At 51.4% G+C, this 10,940-nt stretch overlaps 7 protein-coding genes across 7 annotated transcripts, besides 2 other annotated features; all 7 read right to left on the minus strand.

The window, feature by feature from the left end:
• Positions 1–610: 610 nt before the first annotated feature.
• Positions 611–1,162, minus strand: TraAM80_07783 (uncharacterized protein; the record flags this gene model as incomplete). Its single annotated transcript, XM_029384561.1, has 1 exon — positions 611–1,162. The coding sequence occupies one exon, from the start codon at positions 1,160–1,162 to the stop codon at positions 611–613; it is 552 nt and encodes a 183-aa protein (XP_029235595.1).
• Positions 1,163–1,764: 602 nt separating this feature from the next.
• On the minus strand, positions 1,765–3,228 carry TraAM80_07784 (putative ubiquitin-protein ligase-like; the record flags this gene model as incomplete). The annotated part of the gene is made up of 1 exon (XM_029384562.1): positions 1,765–3,228. The coding sequence occupies one exon, from the start codon at positions 3,226–3,228 to the stop codon at positions 1,765–1,767; it is 1,464 nt and encodes a 487-aa protein (XP_029235596.1).
• Positions 3,229–3,500: 272 nt separating this feature from the next.
• On the minus strand, positions 3,501–4,136 carry TraAM80_07785 (uncharacterized protein; the record flags this gene model as incomplete). Its single annotated transcript, XM_029384563.1, has 1 exon — positions 3,501–4,136. The coding sequence occupies one exon, from the start codon at positions 4,134–4,136 to the stop codon at positions 3,501–3,503; it is 636 nt and encodes a 211-aa protein (XP_029235597.1).
• A 74-nt stretch (positions 4,137–4,210) lies between these two features.
• Positions 4,211–4,244: a microsatellite.
• A 212-nt stretch (positions 4,245–4,456) lies between these two features.
• Positions 4,457–7,315, minus strand: TraAM80_07786 (minichromosome maintenance protein 2; the record flags this gene model as incomplete). The annotated part of the gene is made up of 1 exon (XM_029384564.1): positions 4,457–7,315. One exon carries the CDS (start codon positions 7,313–7,315, stop codon positions 4,457–4,459), a length of 2,859 nt encoding a protein of 952 aa, XP_029235598.1.
• A 241-nt stretch (positions 7,316–7,556) lies between these two features.
• Positions 7,557–7,597: a sequence feature (A-rich).
• Positions 7,598–8,431: 834 nt separating this feature from the next.
• Positions 8,432–8,839, minus strand: TraAM80_07787 (uncharacterized protein; the record flags this gene model as incomplete). Its single annotated transcript, XM_029384565.1, has 1 exon — positions 8,432–8,839. One exon carries the CDS (start codon positions 8,837–8,839, stop codon positions 8,432–8,434), a length of 408 nt encoding a protein of 135 aa, XP_029235599.1.
• Positions 8,840–9,263: 424 nt separating this feature from the next.
• TraAM80_07788 (uncharacterized protein) lies at positions 9,264–9,671 on the minus strand (the record flags this gene model as incomplete). The annotated part of the gene is made up of 1 exon (XM_029384566.1): positions 9,264–9,671. The coding sequence occupies one exon, from the start codon at positions 9,669–9,671 to the stop codon at positions 9,264–9,266; it is 408 nt and encodes a 135-aa protein (XP_029235600.1).
• A 128-nt stretch (positions 9,672–9,799) lies between these two features.
• On the minus strand, positions 9,800–10,285 carry TraAM80_07789 (uncharacterized protein; the record flags this gene model as incomplete). Its single annotated transcript, XM_029384567.1, has 1 exon — positions 9,800–10,285. One exon carries the CDS (start codon positions 10,283–10,285, stop codon positions 9,800–9,802), a length of 486 nt encoding a protein of 161 aa, XP_029235601.1.
• Between the last annotated feature and the right edge of the window lie 655 nt (positions 10,286–10,940).

Genomic DNA, 10,940 nt, shown 5'->3' on the forward strand with positions numbered 1-10,940 from the left:
GAAAAAAGACGTGAGATCGGTGAGAAGATCAAATGGGTCTACCACGTTGGTCGCAAACCCGGTGACGCAACTACGCAAACAAACAGAAAGAGAGAAAAAACAGTGAAAGAGAAAGGAAGGGGCATCCACACCCACGCGTAGGTCCGCCTAATCTTGATTTCATGTAAGCATCCGCTTAGGAACAAAGGTGCCGAGCACGCTGGAACGCCGTCGACGGTCAAACGGAAAACAAAAAAAAAAGGGAGAAAGGAAGAGTGCAAACATCCCCGCAGTCCCTACGCGTAGGTTACACAACCTGCATCATATTTTCTCCCCCTTTTTGCCACTCTTCTCTCTGTATTTCGGTGTTGCTTTATTAGACGTCGGTGTTGAGTCAAAATAAATTTCGTTTCATCGCATAAATGGGAGGAAACACCCGTTTATTTCCTTGTGTTTCTTTCTCTCTCCCTCCCTCACCGTGCGTTTCGCTCCTCCTCTCCGTCACTCGTCCTCGGGAGTATCTCCGGCAACTCCACTCAGAGGCAATTAACACAAAAGCGGGGAACCTCGTAAGGATTGTCGTCTGCCAAAACCGGCCTCGCGTCGCCCAGTTTCCTTGAGGCCCCTATTCCTAGTTCAGCCGTGTCTCTAAGTCCCAGACCTGCGCAAAGACCTGTACAGGTCTCGGCCCCACGCAACTCAGCGTATAGCTACCGACAGGCAGAATAACACGAATCTTTTCAATATGCCCCTCTTCCACAGACGCCACCGTTAACCACCGCGAGGCACGCTGCACCGCACCCAATGCCCCAAGTGAAGGATTTGCTTTAAGCCTCAAGTAAACCCTTCCGTTACTCTTGCTGTTAGGCTTTTGCTTACCGGCAACCGTATTCGTGGAAAGTAAAGGTAAAGCTTTGCACGACTGCGACGCCACCCCCGTTAGCTGCATGCGACAGCTTACGTCCACAGAGACGGCAATGTCAGGCTCAACCTCAAAGGAAATTCCCTTCTTGGCGACTGACTCCGTCTCTGTAAACCAATAGCGGTGATTCATGGAGCGAGGAGGCGGTTTGACAAAGCGAACCTTGATGCCATCTCGGGCGAAGGAGATGTGCTTTCGCGGACGCTTCGCTCCCGCCCCACCACCACCGTTCCCCAACAGTCCGCCTCTTGGGCGTTGCATGCGCGCTACCAACCCACGGCTTTCCGGTCTCCTCACTCTTTCGGGATCCAAAAAAAACTCCAGCCGAAGGTCCGCAATAAAACAAAAAAAAAGCTCTTCCAACTTCACGTCAGACAACCTTTGTTAAACGTGTGACGCGGAATAGGCAGCGGCAAAAGGCGAAGGAAAGCAACAACACCCAGGCTCAAGGGCGTGCAAAATCCACAAGGGGACAAATTTGCACACAGAAAGAATGCGTGTAGCGTCGTCTCAAAACTTGTGGAAGGGCGTGAACGCTCTGCTGAGTCACTTCCCTTACGTTGAGAGTCGCTGGCACGCTTGCCCTCTACTAATGCGCCCCAGTGATGAGAAGAGCAAAGAGACGGAAAAGAGAAAAAAAGAGGTATATAATAATGGTAATAATGTGGAAAAGAGTGTTGCCTCCCCAATTTGGCCAGTGATTTCAATGTGTTGACTCTGTATACACAGAGGCTCATTACACGCACGCGCATGCAGAAAGGAATTCACTCTTTCTTTCCCTTCATCCCTCGTCTTTGTTTTGTTTGTCGCCCATCTCAAAAAAAAAAAAAAAGAGTATCAAATTTATTAGTATGCATGACTCATCAAGTGGGGAGTGGCGGAAGGGTCCAAAGACGAACATGCTTGCCGTCTGCCCGACCGCTCGTCGCCAGCCCCTCCCCGTGCTGAACAAATACCACCTGTTCTACTCCATCGCCTTCATGACAGTCATGCAGTACCATAACAGGCATCAGAGTAAAGAGCCCACCTGATGAGCCAGGCACAGAGGTTTGACGGTAAATCGTTACATTGCCGCCCCGAAAGAGCGCAATTGCCAAACGTTCGTGGTGTGAGCTACCATATAGGCAAAATGTCATGTGCACAGGACACGCGGCATCCCACCCAGCAAAGAAGGAGTCCTGAAAACGACCAACAAGATCCAGTGAACGCTCTGTTTTGGAGTTCACTGTTTTCGGCTCAATGTCGTAAATGTATCCTACGCCCTCTTCCGTGAAAAAAATCAGATACTCACGTGTGTTAAACTCCGGAACGTTCTTAGAGGTAAGACACAACGCCGACACCCGCACCTTCGCATTGGCCTCCACATGCACGCTGTTTAGCAGTTGGATCCCGTTTCCATTAGGATGGAGCTGCAGCGTCGCCAGCCTCGGCTCCTTAAGAAAAGATCCGGCCGCCGCAATGGTAATGTTGCATTGCGCCCATGTCAAGGCGTTTCCTACCCCAAATTTTGCTTTTCCCAGAAACTCCTTCGACTGGAGGCTGAACACCTCCAACTCGCAGTCTTTGTCGCGCCTCATAACAATAAGGTCGTAGGCTGCACCAGCAACGCCCCATGGCGGAAGCGTCGACACCAGCATATGGCGGGGCAACTTACACGATCTCTGCAAAGCCAACTGACACCTGTGAATGCTGAAGAGAAAGAATGTATCACTGTTTCTCTCACTAACCACAAGTCTTTCGCCGTCGTAGGAAAAGGCAGCCGAATGCACCTCCACCCTCGTTTCAGCCCCCATAGCAGACATGACTGCTTCATCCACAGAAACAAAGTGCTTCTCCTGTAGCTCCTTCCCACGTGCCATGAAGGTGCGATTTCTGTTCTGTGGATACAGCCGTGCCCTTCGCTTGCTACGACAATTAATAAAAAGATAACGTTGGCACGGTGAGACCATGATGGTGTCCACCTCAGGATATCCGCGCAGCACAGAAGTAGGCTGTACAGACGCCTCCCCTTTCGACTCCCCTTTTGCAGTCGTTCTGTTGGTAGGATACGTTTTGGATTTTGTCTTTGCTGGCTCCTGCCCTGGCGGAGTTACTGCTGTTGATGTCTCCGTTAGGGCGGCAGCCTCGGCGTCATTATCATTTGCAGACGATGCAAACACAAGATGCGGTCGCAGCCAGCGCACAGTCCATACAACTACCATCACCGCCGCTGTCACGAGGTATAGGACTGTCATAGACCCCGGCTCGTTAAAGACGGCGGGGAGGTGCCTTGTCAGCAGCTCACTGGCGCTCATTCCTGTCCCCACCCTATCACAAGAAATCTGCATTCCACGTGGCAACCCCAATGTAAATCCAAAGAGTAGAAAAGTCGGAGAAAGGTTCCCTTTGCTGCATCCACAGCGAGAGTCAAAACAGAAGGCAATAAAACTACAGATGCCCGTGCATCTTCCAACGCGACAAAGCGCACACCGTTCTCAGATACTCGAGCAACCGCAGCAACAAAGCAAACAAACATAATAATAATAACATGCCGCTAATTCACTTATCCTTGCATCTCCTAACAGCAGCCACAGGAGTGCACAGGCGTTTCCCTTCTTTCTTAGCGTTGAGGAAAACCACAGAACGGACAGTACAACACTGACGATGTGTTCATAGCAATAAGGATTCGCTCATCTGAGGCACATTTACTACACTTTAAATGAAGCAGGATGGAAGGTGCATCATTATCCTCCAGCACAATGGACTCCTGCACCTTACCAATATTTGCATCGCCCACAAAGCAGTTTCCGCCTCTCGAGAATCCGTGCATACCCTCCTTACAATTGCGCTGCATCGGCTGGGCACATTCGGGGTTGAAAGACAATCTTAACGACTGTTTCTCTGCGGGCTGACGGGGCGGCTGTCTAAGCAAGAGCTGATGTATATCCTCTGTCGTCGTGTTATCTGGAATTCGATGCAGTTTCGCTGAGAAGTCTGCCAATCGTGTCACGTGAGGCGTTGCAGGTGACATCATTGCGGTGGGCAGCGGCGGCAACGCTGGCAAAGGGAGGCTATCCTCCGTGTCTTCTCGCGGAAATGAGCATACATGATCCCGTCGCTCTTGGTACTGCATGTGCGGAGTAGAAAAAGCAGGGCCGCACACTGGGCTCACCACACCCCCGCGAAAGGACTCTACCGAGGCAGTGAGGTCGGTCGCAGCCACCTCTGGGGACATCATGACAGAGACGTCGTTCATATGTGCATTAAGACAAAGAACAGAAGGAAGCACCCCTTATTCCCAGACCCAAGCTAAGCAGTCATACAAAAACAAGAGAGAGAGAGAGAGAGAGAGAGAGAGAGAGAGGGGCAGCAGCAAACAGCAAGATAGACTCGTGTCCAGGGCCACATAGCTACAGTCCTCGCAAGTACTGGCACCGTCAGTGCGAGTGGGCCTGCAAAACAACAAAACACTCACAAGCAAGGAAAGGAAAAAAAGAGATGGATTCTGCAGCAAAAGACAACTCCGACTCCTCGCTTCATCTCATCTTAGCCGTCAAAAAAAAAAAAAGATAGTAATTATACCAAAGAGTGTTCTATTTGCAGCGCCGCCCCCGTCGCGGGGTCGCGAATTAACGTGTAATCCTTTTTGAACTCCTCTGATTCAAAAAATGCATTAAGGGCTTCTCTCGATACGTTCGCCGTGCAGTGCTCCAGCTGACTGACGTCGATGCGCACTTTGGTTGGCTCCACTCCGCCGGAAATTTGCCGTTCAAAGGCGCGGATGGAGTGCACCGCCACCTTAATGTGGTGCTGGATGAGCGGAAGCGGCTCCATTTCTGAGTCCGAGTACTTACGAAAGCGATTTTCCATCGCGCTACGCAGACTGTACTTCTGCGCCTGAATAAAGCAACGCAGAAAGAGAGAGATGGCAGCATTAACGTCTTCGTCGCGAACAAAATCGCGAAGGTACAGACGCGCATGCGCCTCCGCAAGACGAATGATGGACTCCATGTGACGAACAGTGATTGCCACACCGCCGTGTTTCGACTCCTGTCGAAGCTCCGTGTAAAGCCGGGCAATGGTGTTTGCATCAATGTTTGACACGCGCGGGTGGCAGTGTGCCTTGGCGTACAGGAGGTACTTCCGCAGCAGTGGTTGGGGTAACGGTTTGTTACTGGAAGGGTCCTCATCCTCCTCAAGCGGCTTCTCCCGAAGAGTACAACGCAAACCTTGCAACTGCTCTTCGGCGGCGCGGCGCTCCTCCTCCGTCGACGCATTCTCCAGAGCGTAACGAAGTATGGAGAGTTGCTGGTGCAGCTCTCGCTCAGTGCGTTTGCGCTCCTCCTGGGAGCGCGGATGGTTGCGGATGTGGGAACGGCAAATAAACGTCGCCAATTTTTCGTCCAGTTCCACGTTAACCTCATCGCGGACAACAAACAGCAAGTCAAAGCGTGAGAGAATGGGGGTGGTGAGGTTGACGTTCGCATCGAACGAGAGTGACGGGTCGTAGCGTCCGCCGATTGGATTAGCCGCTGCCACAATGCTGCACCGCGCGGAGAGGGTCGTGACGATACCACCACGAGCGACAGAAATCGTTTGCTGCTCCATCGCCTCGTGGATGGAGGTGCGGTCCTGGTCAGACATCTTGTCAAACTCGTCAATCAGGCAAATGCCGCGGTCAGCAATGACAAGTGCCCCACCCTCCAGCACAAAATCCCCGGTCACAGTGTCCTTGTGGACAGAGGCCGTTAGCCCCACCGCCGTCGAACCCCGTCCCGTCGTGAACACAGCACGGTTTGCCGTCTTTTCCACAAACTTCAAGAACTGGGACTTGGCGCACCCCGGGTCCCCAACAAGCAGCACATTGATGTCGCCACGAATACGGTGAGACTGATCACCACCCACGTCTTTCGGCACCCCACCAAGCATGGCAAGCAGCAAACCAAGTTTGATATCATCACGGCCATGAATGCTTGGGGCAATAGAGCGAAGCAGCTTACGCTTTAGATTTGGGTGTTTAGCCAATTCCAGAATGCGGACGCGTTCGTCGTCGGGAAGCCTAAAACTCCCGACCTCCGCACTGCGACGCACCACGTTGTTAGCATGTAGTACGGTGGTAAAGACAGGAAACCCTTGGCGACTGTTCAAAAGTGGATCAAAATTATTCCGGTAAATGCCCGTGACATCCACTTCCTCCCCCGGATTGGCGCGATCGATGAGATCGTTTGTCAGTATCACCTCCAAGCTGCGTGGGAGACGACCAGGTGGTACCTTTCCTGGAGATTCCTGCAGCAGTACCGTTTGGTGGTTGCGGTACTCGGTGAGGACCATGTTGACTCGGAAGGGTCCTTTACTGTGGCAGCTTGGGCACATACTCACCCGCTGCTCCTTGTCACCCCGTTGGTAAATGGGTCCAATGATGTAACTACAGTGAACACAATCATATCTCACTGCCTGCATCTGGGGGTAAACGGGAGAGCGTCGAATCACAACACCTTCCACGCGTACCAAGACATTCATATGAATTTGACGAAAGTCACGAATAGGATCACACAACGGCAAGTCACAAATGCGGACCAATATGCGCCGATGCACCTTCCGATAGTGTGGAAATAGACGGAAGACGAAGTAGTTTGCAGCATCCTCTAATAATTCGATCATAAGATCAGGGACATCTACTAACCAGAGCGCCAGCACCGAGTCGTAGGCGCGACCCAAGTGGCTATAACTCAACTGAAAACTTTGTTCATTTTCTCGCGTCATTAAATTCACCTTTTGTTCATACACACTTACACCATGCTCCACGTAGTTCAAGTAGAAGTTGTAAATGCGATTTTTAACAACCCGCCGTGGAAGCTCCTGTGCAAGCCACTCCACCAATTCGCACTGCGGTTGACGCCAATCGAAGTCCATAGCCTCAATGTCACCACGAACGTACACGCCATCATCTTTGCTGTCTCCGGCGTGGTCAGTGCCTCCACCCTCTCCATTGTTGAAATCGCCCCCGTTTCGCCCAGCGTCATCGTCCCCACCGTCTTCACCTCGAGTTGCAGCATCATAGTAATCACCCTCCGCGCTAATAAGCGACTCCTCATCATCAACGTCGCTAAACACACCCTTTTCCAGCTCCCGCTGTTCCTCGCGTAGCCGCCGCTCCATTTCCTTTCGCCTATCCAGTAAAGCATCTACGGCCAAGCGGCCCGATTCTGAAATAACTGACACATCACTGGCGTCATCGATCCAATCCACGTCGTTGGTCACGTCGTCCTCGGCGACCTCGCTCTCATCCTCAGGGTTAAGGTAGTCCTGCTCGTAGTTCTCCCCAAAGAGGTCCTCGCCGAGCTCTTCCTCATCCTCCTCATCCCTATCTTCATCACTATCGTGTGCGTGACTTGCTCGTTCCCCCTCTCGCGGGCGCTTCGGACGCGGCGGCATGCGGGTGCGTAGTGCACAAAAAACCGCTCCGTGCCAGTGTGCTCAGCCGCTGGCGGTAAATAGGAAAAAACAGCGAGAAATGGAGAAACGAATATGGCCCTCATACAGGCACAGACGCACCGCAGCAGGGAAGGGAAACCGTGCAAACTGCCATTGCCTCACTTGACCAACCAAGAGACGAAGCCAACCGACGACGGGAAAAGTCAGGGATGAAACAACAGAGCGCCGCAGCCCTCAATACAAGACAAAGGCAAAAGCAAAAAAAAAAAAATACATAAAACATTTTTTATTTTAGTTAAACAAACTATGTTTTTGTTTTTGTTGCTGTTTCTTGGAACCAACCAGAGGTGCTTCTCAGAAGCATCCTTCCCCATCCATAGACCCTGTTTACTCAATAAAGAAAATTCCACACTAAATCCTTTTCGGAAGCGTGTTACTCTCGCTGCCCGCATTAGATAAGGTCGCCTGAAGAACTTCAGCATTCTGAGTCGCTTCCACGTTGATGTACTCATCATCGCCCACAAGCACGCTGGGGGACCTCTCAAATTATTTTACTGTAAGAAAGCGTATTCGCCGCGTCAAACGTTTTCATTTCATTCCCAAACAAACCAGCAATGCCTGCGTGGCCCACAAGGGGGATGTATAGCCCTCTTCCTATGTACGCAACGACATCAGCATCTTAACATCGCCCTAATACAAAGTGTTTTTAAGGTCATGAGGGCGGTAGCTCAGCCACCATGTCAATGCCTTGGATGAAATTCGCACATCCGAGATATTGTACATCATGGAGCAGAGCGCAAGCGGAGCTTTATCGTGTGACACAGAAACTACAGTCGGGAAAAGCTTCCACGCGCCAGCAAGGTAGCCCAAGGCACGGGCTCGACTCCATCTGCGGATAAGCCCGATTTGCGCATTGTGCCCGTGCGCACTCCACCAAAGTTGCTACGGAGAGCGGCATCTAAATGAGGACATAGTATGTAATTTACCTCTCTTTTCTGAGGTGCCTTTTCCTCAGAATAATTTACTTCGCCTTTTTAACGTGGAACAGTTCGAGGAAACAGCTGTGGTGAAGGACATAATAATAAAGACTCCCACCTTTGCTCTGTTCCTGTGACTTTAGTCGCAAGAGCTTGGCGGTTTGCGGGCATGAAGAAGAAAGTAGGGGTGTGAAACCCCACGAAGAAGCACAAACCTTCGAAGTGACTCTTTAAATTCGGAGCCGAGCAGCCAAGCTGTGAGACCGGGCGAAGTGCCAAACAGCACAGGACCTGACAGTTTTCCCATCTCCTCTGCCATGCGCTGATGCCTAACAGCTGCGGCAGATTCCATCGTGAGGGAAACCAACAGGGGGTACCCGCACACCTTTTGTACCCTAATAATAACTCCAGATGCCGCCAGATCAATTTCGCTTTGGGTGGCAAACACGGTGCAATCCTCAAACTGATAGCCACAGTGGTATTCCACAGCCTGCACATGTCCGTGCTCGGAAAAATGTGACACAAATATTGGTGGGTCATCCCTCATGCGGTTGGCATCAATTCTAGTCCCATGCGCTTCGCCTTCTCGTGCTGTTAGCCAGGTGCGAGAGACGTATCCATAGCGAGACACCTTTCATCGCATCAACTGAGCCACCGCTTGGGGAAAGAACTGGATTGTGAAAGTGCGAGGTACATATGAAACACAGTCTGTAGGATTATATTGTCCCGAAAATGAGGTTTCCTCAGTATTCACCAATTGGCGGCCTTTTTTCCCATGGCGCAGCCAGTAAGGACTCTTAAACCTCTTCTGGTTTTCATCAGTGACAAGTGGAGCAACGCGAAGCTCGCGCTTTGGAGCTCCAGTGTCTGTGCCAGTGGCAGTGCCCCACCCACACCACTTGTGATACTCCTCTGATAGTTTTCAAAAAATGCGGCATCAGTCGTGTGGGTGGGCGTTTACCAGAAGACTTTCAAAGTTCAATGGCTTTCATGTCAGTGGCGCCGCAGCCTGGTGTAAGTGACACATCCCAAATAATGGCATTGGGGAGAAGTGTCACATCTGCCTTGAAGTTCCCCACCAACCTTTTCGGCACCCATACATTACTCATAAGACCGTGAAGGTGCGCAAACGTTAAAAGGCCACGACCAACTTCCTCTGTAAAAGCGGCGCTAGTGAAAAAGCGAGGTACCCGCCGCCGTATTGTAGCCATGGCGCCTCTCTGCTGAGCGGATACGCAAAGCCCAGCAGCCCCTTCCTTTATTGCCCTTTGCACCGGTAGCATTCCAAGGCAGAAGACGCGTATCAGGCGAACAACAACACAATGCAGCAAAGACTGCAACAAGAGAGAGAGAGTCGCGACACAGCGGACAAACCACATTGACGCCTTACAAATTTTATCAATAGCAATAACAATTGTAAGGAAAGCTTGCTTACGCAGCCCCTTATTTGCAGAGCACCATCACACCCGCAATAGCAGCAACTATAGAGGAGAACCGGCAAAGACCACTATGTCCCACGCAGCGTCCGCTGCAATTGGGTCATGTGAACGGCGAGCGACTCCTTCACATCATTCCCACATGCCTTTATTTCTTCCGCCACTTTCACCCGTTCCAACGCGTACCGTAACACGCGGTGGCGGCGCGTGCGATACTCCACAAACAGCTGAGCGTTAGTAGGCTCCAAAGTCACAAGAGAGGTGTCTGAAGAGGCACCGTCACAAGACTCGTCATCGTCTCTAGCAGGAGCCACAGACTCCGCGCGTCCTGAAAATGCGCGCTTACGTTTCCCACCTCTGCACGGGGAACCATTCTCACGCAGTGGTTGTTCAGTTGTACTCCTCACGGAGGATGTCGCCACAGTCTCTGCTATTTCGCGAAGACGGTGCATATCCTCCTCAATCCTGTTGTCCAGCTCTCTGAGGCGCCTAAGGTACCGCCAGGCATCCGATCTGGCACTTTCCGAGCTCGCCACAAAAACCTCAAACTGATTCATTAAAACGTGGGATAAACAAAGCAGTAATACGCGGCCAAGGAAATTTCTCACTTGTCCGCTCTGCCAGCGCCCATTCAAGCGATGGTCTAAACATATACACACACCACGCATCCATGTAAAATAGAAAAGGGGGGAAAAAGTAAAAAGTAGGAAGCAACACAAAAACCAATCGCAGTGCATACAATGAAAGAGACACGACAACGCGCGCAAATACACCAAAAAAAAACCTAGGCAATAAATATAGTGTGCCTTACTTTCCCATAATAGAAAGGCAAAAAAGAAGAAAGAACAATGCTACGCATTTTCAGCCACGTTGACCTGGTGGCCACATGTGTGTGCATGTATATACTCACTCAGTACCCAATCAAAATAAGAGAGAAAAACCGCAAGCACCTCCTCATCAGCTTGACATCATTACGTGCTGACAAAAAACGTCGAGGTGCAAAAGGGAGCTTCTTCGCCTTGTCAATCGCCTGGATAAAAACGGCCCATCCCGCTGTTCTGGGGCTCGTCAACGGCATCGCAGACGCCGCGGATCCGCGCTCCAGGGCGATCCCTCGCAGTTGCAGAGATCCGCACAACTGAGTGCACCGTCACCGTCCTCACCCCGTCGAACGTGACGCTCCCTCGACCCCCCCGCCACTCGCAGAACGAA

This window comes from Trypanosoma rangeli, assembly GCF_003719475.1.
Source record: "Trypanosoma rangeli strain AM80 chromosome Unknown Tra_15.4_contig_00342, whole genome shotgun sequence".
Classification (NCBI taxonomy): domain Eukaryota; phylum Euglenozoa; class Kinetoplastea; order Trypanosomatida; family Trypanosomatidae; genus Trypanosoma; species Trypanosoma rangeli.